The sequence below is a fragment of the Garra rufa genome, chromosome 12, assembly GCF_049309525.1.
Source record: "Garra rufa chromosome 12, GarRuf1.0, whole genome shotgun sequence".
Classification (NCBI taxonomy): domain Eukaryota; kingdom Metazoa; phylum Chordata; class Actinopteri; order Cypriniformes; family Cyprinidae; genus Garra; species Garra rufa.
In genome coordinates, this window is record NC_133372.1 from 11,039,625 (window position 1) to 11,057,596 (window position 17,972).

The following is a 17,972-nucleotide window of genomic DNA, read 5'->3' on the forward strand; positions in this document are numbered from 1 at the left end:
TGAATATAACAATTACACAGTATTTATCGCATTATTGTTTTATAACATGATGACCAACCTTGTTATCATCCATGACTGTGTTCAGTGATTCAATCCACATGGGGTCAATGTCTCCATCTAAAACAATCCACTTCGGCCCATCATGAGATATAGCAGAGAGCTCTCTCATTGTGGAAGAAAACAAACCTAAAACACCCAAGAAACTGTGGTCACATTTCAACACATTCTTATACACACATAAAGTAGCCCCAAAAATAAAACTCGAAAACTTCTGAAAACTACTTGCAAACGAGTTCTTAAATTAAGCTTCTGTAATTATATAGTATGGTTCAAATGTTATTTGATCAAAAATAAAGTAAAACATTATATATTGTGACATATTACAATTTAAAATAACTTTTCTATTTTAAAGTTTTAAAACGTAATTTCTTCCTGTGATGCATTTTCAGAAATCAGAAATTGTTTTTTCAGGATTTCTTGATGAATATAAAGTTTAAAAGAACAGCATTTACACTACCAGTCAAAAGTTTTTGGACAGTAGGATTTTTAATGCTTTTCTTCTGTTCATTTATTTGATCCAAAATACAGCAAAAGCAGTAATATTGTGAAACATTTGTAATACTTAAAATAACTGCTTTCTATTTGAATATTTTTTTAAATGTAATTTATTCCTGTGATCAAAGCTACATTTTCAGCATCATTACTCAGAGTCACATGATCGTTCAGAAATCATTCTAATATGCTGATTTGCTGTTCAAAAACATTTATTATTATTAGTATAATTATTATCAATATTTAAAACAGCTGAGTAATTTTCTTAAATAAAAAAGCTTTTGTAACATTATACACTATACCACATAAAACCTTTTTTTTTTTAGCAAGAATGACATTTATAATGTTACAAAAGATTTCTATTTCAGATGAATGCTGTTCTTCTGAACTTTCTATTCATCAAAAAAACCTGAAAAATTTTACTTAGCTGTTTTCAACATCATATTAATAATAAATATTTTTTGAGCAGCAAATCAGAATATTACAATGATTTCTGAAGAATCATGTGACTGGAATAATGATGCTAAAATTCAGCTTAGAAATCATAGGAATAAATTTAATTTTTAAATTATTCAAATAGAAAACAGTTATTTTAAATTGTAAAAATGTTTCAAAATTGTACTGTTTTTGCTGTACTTCAGATCAAATAAATGCAGGTTTGGTGATCAGAAGAGACTTCTTTAAAAAACATAAAAATCTTACTGTCCAAAAATGTTTGATTGGTAGTGTATATGAAATAGAAATTTTTGGTAACATTATAAATGTGTTGTTGTTTTTTTCACATTTTAACAACATAATGCAATGTAGCTGAATAAAAGTAACTTTTAAACATTAGTGTTACTTATCTAGCACCAAACCTATAATTTATATAAAATGTTTACATTTGAATTAAAATCATATTTGGTCCCTTTATTTATTAAAGGTCCCAGATCTATATGAGACAGATTTCTTAAAGCAACAGACAGCTGCAGCACACTCAAAAGTAGAGTGAATTAATTGCATATAAACACAAACACATCACAGCTGACAGTTGTCTACAGAGATGAACCTCAATAAAACCACACTCCCATAAACACGCACACACATACCATCTTTCCACTCCCTTGTAGCTGGATGCAGGAAGCCAAACAGCTCATCAGTAGTGACAGCTTTAGGGTTGATGTCAGTCCAGATGGGCTTCAGTTTCATGTTAGAGTAGGTCTTATGCAGCGTCTTTAGAATCTGACCCACAAAAACCAAATAAATAATAAATAATTAGATTAGTGAAACAGAAACATGATCTACTTAACACATTTGAGCTGGCTAACAGAGTCTCTCTGAATATGAGGCATTGTGTAAGAACAACAAGCAGCAAATACACAGAATGCATTAAAAAAATATATATTTATGTGCCTTTCTCTTTATTTCTTTATTGGACTGACCTGACTTTTTCCTGTTCCAGGTCCACCCACTACAAAAACAGAGTGTCTTACTGCCAACAGCTCCTCTAGCTGGGTCACCTGAGAGAAGAGGAAGAGATAAGAAACAGAGGAGGAGAAGATATAAATCATAAAATGTCAAAACATTCGAACATTTCTCACAAACTGTACAACACACACACCTTCAGTATGAAGTTCTCCTCTGGCTGCAGGTGAAGTTCAGCAACCGATCGGCGTACATTCTGTTCAAGCTCTTGATCTCTCTTGCGTGGGATGTCCAGAAGAGGAAAGAGATCGCTTATCAGGCCCAAGAATATTGGCACGTCACTTGTTACAACCTTCGGGAGATTAAAGTCTCGTAGAGCACGCATTAGCACCTGAAAAACACACAAACAACACATTACAGAATAAACATGACTGAATAAACTGAATGTGTTTTAAATGCAAAGCAACAAAAAAACTACAATTCCCATGAGCACCTGCTCTTCAGGGCGGCTCCTGTCCTCCCTCTTTAGTGACCCAGCAACAACCAAGACTGACTTTATGGCCCTCAAGCCCCAATCATAATGATCCTACGAGAAACAATAATCTTGTTAGACAGTGGTCTAGCCAAGTGAGTTTATGTATGAATGTGTGTGATTGTGGGTACCTGTTTGGAGAGCAGCTCTTTGCAGAGTGTATAGAGGCTGATGAACTTGCGTGCAAGCAGACGTGCCTCTAGAAATCCTTCAGCCACCAACATGATCTCACAGATTAATTCATAATCAGGAATCACCATTGCACAAGGCCTGACACACAGAGACAGAGCTCATGATCACAAAGATTTATTTTCACATACAGTGGTGGCCAAAATTATTAGAACACTAGCTAAAAATGGTTTTAAGTCAGTCTTTTGCTGTAATACGTCAGTAGGAAATATCAGTTTACATTTCCGAACATTCATTTTGCCATTAATTGTAATAATCCATTGAGATTTTTGTTTGCACAAGGAGTCTGACAACCAGTTGTAGGATCTCAGCACGAATCAGACAATTCAGGCGATTCAATTAGAAGTTTTGAAACGCTTCTACAGACCCAAATTCCACAAGAGACCCAGCATGACAAGACTCCTGTCGTGAAATTTGTCATTTGACACCCTGAAACTTGAAGCAAACCTAACCAACTAGGAACTTGCAACATTAACACAAAAGGGCACTTGTTGACATCCCAAGGAAGGAGATTGTCAAATTTGGGGCAAGTAACCAAGATTAAAGAGATGCACATCATGAACATCACGTGAGGACAATCATTAGAGATTTTGGTTTTTACGCTCCCCCTCTCAGGACAGAGCCTGAGATTCCTTCCCTAACCTTTCGACCTTCCAGTTTAGAGAACAGACCCTCACATTCCCAATACGGCCCAGAAAACTGCCTATTGATGTATATATGCGCCTAAAATTATGCTAAAAGAACTTATGAGCAACTCATCATTTCTATGCATAACTTCCTTTCCTCGTTGTAACCCATACATTTGCCTATTATGTTTTAATCGCTTATTGCGTATGTCCTTTTTAATAATTATTGAATAGCTTAATGGTTTATATTGGTGTTTGGTATGCCTGAGCTCGAAATTGCATTCTCGAAATGTTTCTGTAATTCAATTCTTTGTAAAATGTATTATAGTCTTGTTATAGAAATCAAGTCCAAATTTATCGCTGCAAAGAGCGGGAAAATTGTGACCATGGGACTGATCAGATAACATTGTGATTTATGGTTCGGGAGGAGAAACCAGCAGTACCCCGACTTAGGACAGTGTTCTAATTGGTCAAGACACCATTTGGGATGTGTCCAAAAGCTGAGTTTAAATACTCAGGACACCACCAAATCGCTCTCTTTCTCTTGCGCTCTTACTCTCTTATACTCTTACTCTCTTTGTGCTTCGTGCCGCCGCGTTTCGACGCTGGTGTTAGCGTTCTATGAAGAGTGCTCCCTGGCCTGCACGCCTCTAAAGGAAACACTTCTGTCTTTTACTTTAATTTAGTGGTGGGCCGTTATCGGCGTTAACGTGCTGCGTTAACGTGAGACTCTTATCGGGCGATAAAAAAAATATCGCCGTTAATCTATTCTCAAAGTTGGGTTGGGAGCTGGGTCTAAACTACGCAAGATATGATGACTTTCACCTTGATATTTTAGCGCAGATGATGTATACCTAGTCGAATTGCACTGTAGGGGGCGAGAACGAGTCTCCAACTTCTGTGAAATTACCACATCAAATGAGATGTGCAAAGTCTGCAATGGATGCAGTTATGAAGCCGCTTCAGGGCAGGTGCGTGCGTTGCTAGACCCTTTTTACTGGGGCACGCGCCCCAGTGAAAATCTGCTGTGCCCCAGTAAAATCTCAAATTTGAGTTATAATTTACTTTGATAATCCCGAAATAAAGACATTAAACTATATGCAACAACTGAATTGACGCTTCTAAAAGTAACGCAGTTTAATCGAAGACTATGCACGCAGATAGGCTATTCTTTCCCGTGCGCGTCTGTGTATTTAACGGCAACGCGTACGTCGTGCAGCCTTTTGCGCAGAAGTACTTGGTTACACAAGTTTGTATAGGTACTTATGTTGTAAATGCAATTGTCAAGCAGTTTGTGATGCATTTTGGAAACAGGAGATGAGCGCCTGATCTAATGCGCCACCTGGCCCGTTCTCGAAGACTTACTTTTAGTCATTATTTGGGTAGCACGCATATTCTGAATGCCTTCAGCAGAATTCAAATTAGCCATTTTAATCTAGATTAATCTAGATTAATTCCAAGATTTAATCTAGATTAATCTAGATTAAAAAAATTTATCTATGCCCACCCCTACTTTAATTCATTTTATTTCTTTCCGTTGAGAGTTTAGTTAAGTTTTGCCTTCCGTGCTGACCTGAACTTTAACCAGTGCACAACTCCGCATGTCCAGCCAACGCCCAAGAAGACATCACATCGACCGACCACCAACCAATCAGCAACCTCAGGAAACCCCTTTCTGGAACGACGCGATGAAAGGAATTCCCTTAACACAAAAGCAACGCAAGCACAACCTCCAGATCCTAGCTGAACTGGTGCATTTGATATAAAGTTTAATAACCTCTTTGAGAGACTCAATACGAGGGTTAATTAAGTGATTGATGGTTGTTCAGGTCTAAGCAATTACACATATTGCTATAAACTTGGGACTTCATATTTTCATTCCTTTAAACTCATTCTTTCCTCACTTTCTCTTTCTGCAACCTGTGTGAATGCGTGTGTTTATGTTAGATTAGTTTGTATGTGTTAGGTTTATCCAATAAAATCATAATTTTATTAGAAAAGATAAGTATCTTGTGTTTCGTGCTTACAAGTTAATGCCTTAAACTGTCGATTTTTGCTACTGTGCTAACACATAGTGTTTTCACTATATTCTGGATAGTAATATGCATTGCAGAGTCATGTTACATGGCTCGTTCAATGAATCGCGAGTCAACTCTGAACAGCCGTAAAACAGCGACTCTATTCAAATTCCCTATTGAATCATATTCGATTCCCTTTGAGCTAAATTAAATGTATATTATCGCTACACAGTTCTCCACATAGAGATCTGATCTCATCATCATTCAGTCTGTCTGGAATTACATGTAGAAACATAAAAAACTGAGACAGACTAAATCCAGAAGAACTGTGGCAACGTCTCCAAGATACTTCAAGAAACCAAAGCTACCTGAAAAACGATGCGCAAGTGCACCTATGGCTTTTTGATTTAATGTAGTTAATAGAAGTTAATTGATAGAGAAAATCTATTTATGACATTATTTTGACAGCATCCCAATTTTTACAGCATTTTTACACAAGTGCCTAAAACTTTTAACAGTACTGTAGCTTTGCAGGTAGGTCTCTTTTAAGCATCTTGGAGGTGTTGCCACAGTTCTTCTGGATTAGGTCAGTCTCATTTTGGTCTATTTCTTCATGTCATTCCAGACAGACTGGATGATGATGAGATCAGATCTCTGGCTGTTGTTAGGCTTCTTGTGCAAACAAAAATCTCACTGGATTATTACAATTAATGGCAAAATGAATTTTTGGAAATGTACACTGATATTTCCCACTGACACATTACAAGAAAAGATAAACAAATAACTCACTTAAAACCATTTTTAGCTGGTGAAAATACTAGTGTTCCAATAATTTTGGCCACCAATGTATTATAAACATCTAAAATTCCAACATTATTGTCTATTTTCATTCAGTTTTCAAGCATAACCAGAGCCTGTACCTGAAAAGTGCTTTAAGATTCTCTGGTAGTTCAGTCCTCCCTGCATATCCAGGGTTCAGAGTGATGAAGATCCCAACTGTTGGCCTCAACTCAATCTCCTCTCCCAGGAAGTGGAACCTGATAAATGGAACACAATTGAATGAGATGGAATGAGATGTTATAAGATGGAATGGAATAGAGTATGATGGAAAACTATGAGCTACAGTAAGATTTGAGAGGACAGGTGAGATGGAATGATGGGGTGGAACAGGATAGGATAAAAGGGATACAGAAAGTTTAAAGAATGGAATGAAATATAATGGAACATTATAGAACAAGACAAGGTTCACCTGGATGGTATGCAATGCTGTGAGATGGAACTGGTATGAAATTGTATTGAAAACAATAAAATGAGATTTGAAAGGATGAAGCGTTTGACAAAAAGCGTGAAAGTGGGGTAAAATTAAAAGGGACAGGACAAGATCAAAAGAGATCAAAAGAGATGTGATCAAAAGTAACATTAAGGAACAAGACAGGATAGGATAAGGATTAGATGATACGAAATGATGTGAGACAGAGCAAAATAGAATAGAAATGTAATGTTATGAGATGAAACTGAATGATAAGGGATGACATGGAAAAGTTTGAGACAGTAGAACATTTCTGATGATGGGAAGATGATGGGCGAGATGTAAATTGACAGAAGGGATACAGAATGTATTAAAAAATGGATTGAGTAAATAACATGAGGGAATAATGGTGTGAGATGGAATTTAAACGGAACTACATTGAAAACAATAGAATGGAAAGCCATAGAATGTGAGATAATGGGGTGAGATAAAACAGGTGGGAAAGAGATATGAAAGAACAAAATATTAGGGAACAGAAAATTGTGAGAAGGGGTGCGATGGAGCTGACCTTTGTTTCTTATTGCGGATTGCATCTTGAATGGTTTTCACCTGCACAGCGACCACAGACAGAACCTCAACTGAGATCCGGTTAAACTCATCAAAACACCCCCACACTCCTGTCTGGGCCAATCCTTTATAGATATTACCTATGGACTGAAATAGCAAAGAAGAGAGAGCAAGAAACAAAGCATTAAAGGGATAGTTCAAACAAACATAAAAATTCTGTCATTAATTACTCACCCTTTTGTTGTTCCAAACCTGTAAGACCTTTGTTTATCTTCGGAACTAGAGGATGGATACCCGAGCCGAGCCCGACGGGACCCGACGGAACCCGACGGGTCGGGCCGGGTTCGGACAGATATTTAGAAAGGATGCTCGGGTTCGGGTCGGGCTCGGTCACCTCAGCGCGATAGTGCGCCCGTGTTATAACGGCGCTTTTTGCCCAGTGTGCACTGATGCTCTCATCTGTTGACATTTCCGAACGCTTTTTTTACAGTGGCTTAATAAAAGCGGGCTTTCCACACAAAAAAGTGCATGTGTCATTAGTATGAGTAAAAAGAGATTTTAACTGTGTCGGGCTGGGATCGGGCTCGGACATAAATATCTTAATGCTTGTCGGGCTCGGGTCGGGTTCGGTTACTGCTCTGTCGGACTCGGGCCGGGCTCGGACAGAAAAATGCGGCCCGATCCGCACTCTATTCGGAACACAAATTAAGATATTTTTGATGAAACCCGAGAGCTTTCTGAGACTGCATAGACAGCAACGTAACTACCATGTTCAAGGCCCAGAAAGGTACTAAGGACATTATTAAAATAGTCCAAGTGGCATCTGTGGTTCAACCATTATTTTTAAGAAGCTATAAGAATACTTACTGTGTGCAAAGAAAACAAAAATAATGACTTTCAACAACACGTCTTTAACGCACAATTCACGAGAGTGAAAAATTATTGATGTTCTTACTACCTTTCTGGGCCTTGAATGTGTCAGTTGCATTTCTGTCTACGCAGGGTCAAACAAAACTCTCGGATTTCATCTAAAAAAATATCTTAATTTGTGTTTTTAGAACTTGAAGGTGTGTAATTAATGACAGAATTTTCATTTTTGGGTGAACTATCCCTTTAAGTAAAAAGAGGTGTGCAAATAGTGTGTTTGACAGACCAATGTATTGTGCAAACCTTGTAGTCCATCTGTTCCGAGCAGTTGAACACATAGACCATAATGCCGAGCGATCTGCCTAGGTCTTTGGTGGTTTCAGTCTTGCCAGTTCCAGCAGGACCAGAGGTGGCGCCACTCATGGTGAGGTGCAGAGACTGAGTCAGAGTGATGTAACATCTGCCGCATACAATAATCATCATGGTCAAATAACATCAGTAACCAGCACAAATCTAATTCTAACTATGTGTGACACTGACCGGTCAGTGAGTGGTGTTATGACCAGTCTGTTGGTATTCCCTAGATACTCATATGAGAACTGAAACTGTGCATCACAGATGTTGATGTAACAGTGCTTCTGCTGCTCATCCCATCGGTGCCGTAACTGCGAAAGCCACGCAAACGCCTGTCCACTGGTGACCTAGGACACAGGTCATCATGATGTTATCATAATTTCTCTTTGCAAAGCAAACCGAATATGGAGTTGTTTGTTTGATTACCTTCTGAGATATGAGTTTAGCGACTACATCACGAGCGTGGACATCAATAGTACAGACGGTCATGATCTTCTGTCGGTCTCCAGGGGTGAGGTCACCCAGCAGCATGTTTATCAGAGAATTCAGCTGACTGATCTACAGGAAGTCACAAACACAGTCATTTTCTCAGTTTTCAACACAAAGTAAATGATATGAGTTTGTGTTTTTATATTTTTATTTACCTGTTTTCGGTTGTAGTCTTTCAAGGCAGTCTCAAAACCCTCCTCCACTCTGTCAAAGGCAATGCCCACATCTGTTGCCCACCACATTTGACTGCCCGTCAGTGCCACCTGAGAACCAAACATATGTAAATGTGATTTTTTTATAGTGCTTTTAACAATACAGATTGTTTTAAAGCAGCTTTACAGTATTAACTATCCTCAGCAGAACAGAGCTAAAACAGAACAGAAATCCATTAAATGTAACATAATTCCTAAAAAAGTTCTTTTAAATTTTTCCCTTTCTTCATTTTCCAGTATAACTAAAGAATTACTTTGTGGTTAAGTGAGTGAGTCAGATATATTTTATAAACCACTGTGATTCTTCCATAAGTGTTCTTGATTCACTAAAAAGTAGCCACTTAGTAAGAGTCAATCATTTGGGAATTCAACCTCAATGCTTGGACTATGTTTTTTATTCACTAAAATGGCCTAGTTCATATAAGTGATATGCTTTCATGCTAAAAAAATTGTATTTTAGTACAGTGTTCCATCAATAGCTGTGGAAATCATGCCATTTTTAAAACAAACTGGTTGCGAATAACACTCAACCTTACAAATCATCTTTTATATGTTTGCTCAAATACTTGAGTTACTATAATATTTTTTTTCCTTCAGACAAATTGTTAACATTGGAGAGCAAGTGTATGATTAGGTTTAAAGAATAGTTCACCCAAAAATGGTGAACCATCTCTTCCGTGTAAGTATTTGACACACATTTACTCTAGTACCAAATACAGAATGCTGGCTCCTGCATCAGCAGCACCACATGTATGCAAACTGAGAAGAAATTATTAAATAAAGTCATTATTTTTGTTTTCTTTGTGCCCAAAAAATATTCTCGTAACTTCAATTAAATTAAATTAAGGTTGATCCACTGATGTCACACAAACTATTTTATTGATGTCCTTATTACCTTTCTGGGCCTTGCTGTCTATGCAAGACCAGAAAGCTAAAAAAAATTCTTAATTTGATTTTTTGAAGATGAATGAAGGTCTTAAAGCTTTGAAACGACATGAGGGTGATTAATTACTGACAGAATTTTCATTTTTGGGTGAACTATCCCTTTAAGTGACACTTCCAATGCAGAAGGGTGAAGTCAAAACTGTTAAAGCACTCAAACCATTGATACACTAACTAAAATGGAACCAAACACACCTGTGCCGGGTAGTCAAGCAGCCACTGGTCTCGTGGTTTGTCTTCATACGCTGCTACAGCTTCAGAGATCTCCTGGCGAACAGTGGAACGCATAGCCTTCTCTAGAGCCTTTAGCCAACACTCGGCCTATTACATGATAAACAGATGATCAGACATAATGTTTCTTAAATGCAGAATCTAAAGATAAATGTCATGTGTGTTATTCTGTCTCACCTGTCCCTCACACACACAGGCCTGTGAAAAGGGCACATATTCTCCCTCTCTACTGTACATTCCTAAGGCAACAGGTGTTTTGGGATCCAATCCTCCATCATCTTCCTCATCTTTAAAGCTGAGATCAGCCAGATTGTCAAAGAGCTTTAGCAAGTGTCGAGTCACCTGTGGATTATACCCACAAATGCAATTCATTTAAAGATAAACACAAAGAGGACTTTTATTTTGTAGCAATGCGGTGTATTATATAACTGCAACCTCTCTGGGTTGAGTTCCCTTAGAAACTATTTCCAGCAAGTCACTAGCCGAGACAAAGTAAAAGCGTGGAAACGTCAAACGCTTGGTCTCCAAATACTCAGCCAGAGCCTTTTCACACACTGACAATCTGCAATACACATATGTAGACACATGCAAACACAGTATAATTATTCATGTTTAACAATCATCTTTTATGGTCGAGTATTAAGGGGTGTGAACAGACAGTGAGAGTTTAACTTTGACATTACCTTTGCTGAAGAGTCTCAAGTTGCTCCAAGAAGCCTGGCTGGTTAGTGACTTTTATCACGTTATCAGTCTCCACAACAGTGATCATTAAACTCTGAAACAACATTCTGTGTTAAAACATTTCTTATCTCCCTGGCAATTACTTATCTACCAATGTTCTTTGTCACAATACCTGGAAGTCTTGATGGATGCCCTGAAACCGTTCTGCATCGTGGGCCAGCTGGTTCCTGATGTCCTCAGAGTTGGTGAAAATGCTCTGGAGGTGAGCCCAGGTGCGCTGAACTACCAACCATGTGCCAATGACTAGATCTGCCACCACCAGTTTCCGCTGCCAGCCGCTCACCTCCACCATGAAATACTCCACATATTTACTCATGAGAATATTCTGCAACTGAACCTGAGAAATGCACACAACTGAATTTAGCTGAATTTACTTGAAATTAACATTGTTCTTACTTTAACTAATCAGAACAAAACCAAACTGATCTGATTTGAATTTGACTGAACTAAACTGATCAGAACTGAACTAAGCTTAACAGATCAGATTATAATCAAACCAAACTGATCTGATCTAAATGAAACTAAACTAAACTGAACTAGACTGATCTGAACTGATCATAACCAAACATACAGCTGAGGTTAAAAAATTGACATACATCTTGCAGAAAATAATAGTTGAATTTTTAAGAATTACCCTGTTCAAAAGTTTACATAAACTTGATTATTAATACTGTGTTGTTACTTGAATGATCCACTTTGTACTTTTTTTGTTTAGTGATACTTGTTCATGAGTCCCTTGTTTGGCCTGAATAGTTAAACTGCCCGCTGTTCTTCAGAAAAATCCTTCAGGTCCCACAAAGGCGTGAGTTTTTCAGCATTTTTGTGTATTTCAACCCTTTCCAACAATGACAGAAGGTTCAAACGCTCACTGATGCTTTAGAAGAGAACATGATGCATTAAGAGCTGGGTGTGAGAACTTTTTGAATTTGAAGATCAGGGTAAATTTTACTTATTTTGTCATTTGGGAAACATGTAAGTATCTTCTGTCGCATCTGAATGGCAGAACTAAATGACAAAAATATATTTAGGCAAAATAAGTAAAAAAAAGTACACATCTTTATTCTATTCAAAAGTTTACACCCCCGGCTTAATGCATTGTGTTTCCTTTTGAAGAGTCATTGAGCATTCTGTAATAGTAGCATATGAGTTCCTTCTGTTGTCCTCAGTGTGAAAAGATGGATCTCAAAATCATACAGTCATTGTTTTAAAAAAGTTAAAATTCACAAAAATGTAAAAAAACAAAAACAAAGATTTTGTGGGACCTGAAGGATTGTTCTGAAGAACAGTGGTCAGTTTAACTATTCAGGCCAAACAAGGGACTCATGAACAAGTATCACTAAACAAAAAAAGTACAATTGTGGATCATTCAGGTAACAACACAGTATTAAGAATCAAGTGTATGTTAACTTTTGAACAGGGTCATTTTTCATAAATGTAACTATTATTTTATCTTGTGGAGTATATGTAAACATATTTTATATAAAATATCTTATTCAGGTCAATACCAAATAAAAATAACAAACATTTTGTATGATCCTCCTTATTTTAGTAAAATAATTAACATTTTTCAGTTTCTGCAAGGTGTATATAAACTTTTAACCTCAACTGTAACTGATTTAAACTGATCATAACCAAACTAAACTGATCTAATCTGAACAGAATCAAACTGGCCGAACAAAGTGAATGTATATATTCATGCTAAACTGATTATAACTGATTTCTGTTAAACCCCCTGGTGAAAAAAACAGCCTAGGCTGGTTGGCTGGTTTTAAATCAACCAGCCTGGTTTTAGCTGGTCATAGCTGGTCTGCAGGCTGGTTTTAGAGGGATTTTGGCCACTTTTCCAGCTAAAACCAGCTACTTCCAGCTTAAACCAGCTAAGACCAGCCTAGGCTGTTTTTAGCTGTTTTTTTTTTTTTTTTTTTAGCAGGGCCAGCTGATTGATACAGGAATTTACCTGGTTGTCCTCCAGGGTTTCAATGAGGTTTTCATCAGCTTTGAGAAGAGGTGTTCCAGTACTTGTGTGTGTCTCATATGACAGGGACATCAGGGACCATGTCTGCTTGATCTCACCCAGAATCTGCAAACACAACATTTTATTGTGACCTGAAATCAGAGAGTTTCTCAGAAATGTTTTCAATCTCCTTCCTGTACCTTCTCAATTCCCATCTCTTTGACTGCTTTGTCCACAATGTTCTTTACTTCCTCCTCCACACGGTGGAGCTGCAGCTCCAAGAGATCACCAAGTGTGGTGTTCTCATCCATCACAAAACTCACCTACAAGGACAGAAAGAGAGATTGGTTCCTCTATTACTCACGTGATGTTTATTAAGTTTTCTGTTTAGCACTGTTTAGATATTTCTTTATGTGTTTTTGGTCTTTCTAAACAGCTGGAGATGTCAGTGTTTGTTACCCCTGTTGTGCGCATGAGCTGTTGCCAGTGTCTTTCTCTGACAGCAGAGTTTTGAAGTTCATTAACAGCTCTCAGTGATGTCAACATATTCTTAACAATAGATTCCAGACCGCTGTAGACGTCCCACGCACGCACCTCTTTGTCCAGAGTCTTCATCTCCTGCACATACAAACAAATATACAGGCACTGTTATTCCATAATAAATTATTAAAAAGCAACAATAAACATATATTTTCAAGGCCCCATTTAATTTACTTTGACTGGTATTTGTTATAAACCTTGGTTAATGTTGAAGAGAAACAGAATTTTAGGATGTCAACTGTACCTTAGCAAACCTTCTGAGATCCATATCCATCTGTTCCACATTGATCTCCTTCCATGGAGTCTTGGTCCAGTCTGAGATGCTGGACTACATTACCAATCATTCGCAATATTTTGGAAGGATTTAGACAAATTTTAAATTACTTTTTTCTCTACGTAAGTTGATTATTGGGAGTATTACTAGTATATACTGTTGATCTTGTGTGTAGTAAAGGTTACCTTAACAAACATAACCATATCCCAGACTGCCTTAACCAGGATGATGTCTGACCGACACTGTCGAAGTTGTTTGTAGTCCGGAAAACTGACTTCGAACAGATTGGCTGTTTGTTGAAGCTTAGACATCTCATTCTCAAAATGAGCCACTGCACGATTAGTCTACACATAAGCAGACATTTATATATGTGCATTTATACATTTAGAATGTAAGCCACTCATTTTTTTATCTGAGAAAGAACCTTCTGGGCTAGAACAAACATTTCAGAAGAGGAATAAAACCTATTTAAAACACATGCTCAATCAGACATAAAAGAATGGGTTGATGAGAGCACCTTATCAATGAGTTTGTATGGCTCCTGCAGGCTGATGAAGAATATGGACTCAGTGCGGAACTGCTCCCTGAAATCATGCTGTTTAATCTAGGAAATAAACCACAGATGCTCAGCAACCTCTCCATCTCCTCCCCTCTATATTCAAAAGGTTTCAACAATATGGATTTTTTTCTGCTGCTTTAAACAAAGAACATATTTATTGGTTCCACCATAACAATAATACTTTCTTTTACAACATATATTTATACTTTGCATAAAAATATGTTTATATCTTTTGTATACCACAGTTGAAGTCAAAAGTTTACATCTGAATCTGCAAAATGTTAATTATTTTACCAAAATAAGAGGGATCATACAATATGCATGTTATTTTTTCAGTACTCATTTTTTAGTAGCTCAGTATTTTGTGTATTTGAACCCTTTCCAGCAACGGCTGTAAGATTTTCAGATCCATCTTTTCACACTGAGGACAACTGATGGACTCATATGCAACTATTACAGAAGGTTCAAATGCTCACCGATGCTCCAGAAGGAACAATTATGCATTAAGAGCTGGGGGGTGAAAACTTTTGAAGAGAAAGAAGATGTGTACTCTTTTCTTATTTTGCCTAAATGTCATATTTTTTTCATTTGTACAGCCCTTCAGAAGCTACAGAAGATGTTTCCCAGAAGACAAAATAAGTTACATTTACTCTAATCTTTAAATTCTAAATGTTTTCACCCCCGGCTCTTAATGCATTGTGTTTCCTTACGACGCATCAGTGAGCGTTTGAACCATTTGTTATAGTTACATATGAGTCCCTCAGTTGTCCTCAGTGTGAAAAGATGGATCTCAAAATCATAAAGTCAGTGTTGGAAATACTTATTTCTATGACTATCAAGTTCGCTACATCTATGTTTAATAGTGAAACATCTTTAAGGTAAGCTTCAAAACTGGTTAATGCAAGCTTAACAAGCTTATCATGTGATTTAGTGTACTTTCTCTTCACAATTTTTACTGATTTCAGCCCCTCACCTCAAACTGAACACACTTCCTTCGGATGACAGCAACTTCATTGGCTTGGAGAGGAGCAACCTCATGTTTAACTGTAAATGCCACCTTCTTGAGATTCTTCCACTTCTCAGGCAAGGACTGTCAAAGCACAGGCATATGTGAGACAGTAGCGTGGATAGAAAACTAGCAGAAACAGACACATAGGTGAAGTTACCTCCAACAATATGTAAACATGCTCAGGTAGCTGTTGGCTGTAGGTTTTGAGCAGGTTGGAGGTGGCTTTGAGGGGTTTGAAATGCTGCTCTGTGCTCATCTGACGGTCTCTGATGGCCATCAGGTGGCCCATGATGTCCACCAGTTTGCCATAATCCCCATCAGTTACAGTCCTTGCCAACCCAATCTCTGTATTCTCAATAAATGATCCCAACTCTTGCACACTGAGACAGAAAAAGATGTAATTAGTCATAATCATTCTACATTACTATAATTGTTGTACTTGAAACAGACTTGATTTTCAATGCTCGAATTTTCAATGATTCATTGGGGTTTTTAGTAATATTTTAAGACCATGTCTGAATAAATATTACCTGGCAATAACATGGTTCAGTAGGTGTTCCTTAAACATCCAGCTCCATTTCTTAATGATGTTCATCAGAGATATTTTAAAAGGTTTTATGTCCACCTGAAACCAGCCGCAGAATACTCTCTTCTCCTCTAACATGCATACCTTCTTGTAGAGATCCTCAAACTCACTGATCTAATGGGAAATCAGTGAGAACAAGAAAAAGTGAGACATTTTAGTAGATCCAGTGGCCTTTGCATACTTGTGTAATTTGTTACACTTAGAAAAAGTTTTCACATTTTTATCTCGCATTAAAAAAAGGTAATTGAGAGATAAAATATATTAAAGGTGCCATAGAATGCATTTATACAATATTTTAAATTGTTCTCTGATATCTACATAGAAGGTATATGGCATAGGAAAGGGCAAAAAATCTCCAGAAACGGTTTTACAGGTCCATTTACAACCCTAGGATTTGTCCCTAGCAGGGCCGTGCAGAGACCTTTAAAGGGGCAGGTGCTCAAAGTATAAAAAGGGCACCTGGAACAAGGCATTTAAGAGCCCCTCGGGTCCATCACCTCATTGTAGGCATCCAGTTTACTTACGTAATAAGTAACAATGTCATTAATAAGTCAAATAATGCATTATTCAAAGTTTTAATTGCATTTATGTTTAGTTCAGGACTCAAACAATAGAATTAGTAATATTTTTATCACTATAAAAGGGGCTCTCTAAATAGGGCTGTGCTCAAAACATCAGTACAGCAATAGTGTACTGTATATTGTGACACATTCCTTGCTGATATACATATCATTACAGAGGCTTCTAGCAGCCAATGCTGTGAAGCAGTTCTGAGAAAGAAATGGAACATAAAAGACCATTTTGATGTTTAAAAGATTGAAAAATATTTTCTTTGGACTTTTTAATTTTGATTAAAAATTGTTGTGTATTAAATTGTCAAACCTAAAGATTTTCTTCTCTCTGTTTAACACAATAATAAAGAACAGCTGTTATATTAAACTCTGTGTGGTCACTATTGAAAATATCTGTGGCCCCTGATGTATATTGTATTGTAAGATTGTAGACGGTAGAATATTAAGGCATAAAATGGCATGATTTATAATTCAGATACAGGTTCACACAAAAACAAAATATATTGTACAATGGAATGTCAGCCTTTACACCATTAAAAGGGATAAATGGAGTTTATAATTTATTATATTTTATTTAAAACATAAATAGTACTGTCTTAATTGTTTAGATTTTTAGAAGGCACATTAACATCTTTCACATTTACAACTCTATGTGTTTGCTGCATAAAAACTAGGTCGATAATTGCAATAATTTGACCATAAAGAGCTGAAAAATGTGGAAATAAAAATTCATTCTCTGTCACAAGGGGGCGCTTTAGGAGCGCTGAAATACTACGGTTTCCATGGGAACGGCTGAACACAAAGCAGCAGCATTAACGCAGTTTTATCAGATGTGAAATGAAAATGCAAATGACAGGTTTCTGAGGACAGTCGGTTCCCTTCAGATTCATTCATATAAAGACATCAGTGCCGTGTTTTGACTTTGAAACGTGCAGCGTGCATATTTATTCAATGACATCATTGCCTTTTGAAGTTTAATCCAGCCCTATCGCGATTCTCGTCTTTCCGTCCCCAAATGTAAGACCTCCTAAATTATAATTAAGTCTTTTCTTATACTATTTAACATATATAAAACTTTTTATGGCCTTAAATTTGACACAACCTAATTGAGGAGTTTTTAAGGACCTGCAGGAGCCCTCTCCTTTACGATAGATTTACGATTTTTTTTTTTTTTTTTTTTTACATGACCACATTAACACAAAGTCCCTTTAAGGCAAGTCATGTCACTCGGCGGCCATCTTTGAAACGCCTCTCGGGCATTCAAGTGCAACTCCTATCTGTTTGAATGGGGAAACATCAAATTCTCCAAAACTGTTCACCAAGCTTACGATTAAATTTCATATTTTAAATCTCAAGTGTACTGCGCGCACGTCTTAGAGCGCCTATCGTTTCTATAGCAACCGGGACTTCTAACGGCAGCTGAAGTGACGCGCTGACTTTACTAATCAACGATTGGCTCTTTCGTTAAGAAGGCGGGGCTTCGCGGCCATAATGAGCGTTGCATT

The 17,972-nt window shown here is 37.2% G+C and overlaps 1 protein-coding gene across 1 annotated transcript in view; it reads right to left on the bottom strand.

Moving 5' to 3' along the window:
• Nucleotides 1-17,972, bottom strand: part of dnah9l (dynein, axonemal, heavy polypeptide 9 like) — a 66,286-nt gene that overhangs the window by 30,288 nt on the left and 18,026 nt on the right. The window contains exons 21-46 of the mRNA XM_073851834.1: nt 15,840-16,009; nt 15,467-15,689; nt 15,274-15,390; nt 14,259-14,345; nt 13,927-14,085; nt 13,712-13,795; nt 13,387-13,545; nt 13,128-13,250; nt 12,931-13,053; nt 11,086-11,310; nt 10,916-11,007; nt 10,668-10,794; nt 10,410-10,574; nt 10,197-10,322; nt 9,003-9,110; nt 8,785-8,916; nt 8,545-8,705; nt 8,308-8,464; nt 7,139-7,284; nt 6,242-6,358; nt 2,620-2,758; nt 2,450-2,542; nt 2,153-2,347; nt 1,974-2,051; nt 1,641-1,773; nt 59-186 (exon numbers count right to left, since the gene is read on the bottom strand). Of these exons, the coding sequence (XP_073707935.1) occupies nt 59-186; nt 1,641-1,773; nt 1,974-2,051; nt 2,153-2,347; nt 2,450-2,542; nt 2,620-2,758; nt 6,242-6,358; nt 7,139-7,284; nt 8,308-8,464; nt 8,545-8,705; nt 8,785-8,916; nt 9,003-9,110; nt 10,197-10,322; nt 10,410-10,574; nt 10,668-10,794; nt 10,916-11,007; nt 11,086-11,310; nt 12,931-13,053; nt 13,128-13,250; nt 13,387-13,545; nt 13,712-13,795; nt 13,927-14,085; nt 14,259-14,345; nt 15,274-15,390; nt 15,467-15,689; nt 15,840-16,009 (3,567 nt within the window). The remainder of the gene's footprint in view (nt 1-58; nt 187-1,640; nt 1,774-1,973; nt 2,052-2,152; nt 2,348-2,449; nt 2,543-2,619; nt 2,759-6,241; nt 6,359-7,138; nt 7,285-8,307; nt 8,465-8,544; nt 8,706-8,784; nt 8,917-9,002; nt 9,111-10,196; nt 10,323-10,409; nt 10,575-10,667; nt 10,795-10,915; nt 11,008-11,085; nt 11,311-12,930; nt 13,054-13,127; nt 13,251-13,386; nt 13,546-13,711; nt 13,796-13,926; nt 14,086-14,258; nt 14,346-15,273; nt 15,391-15,466; nt 15,690-15,839; nt 16,010-17,972) is intronic.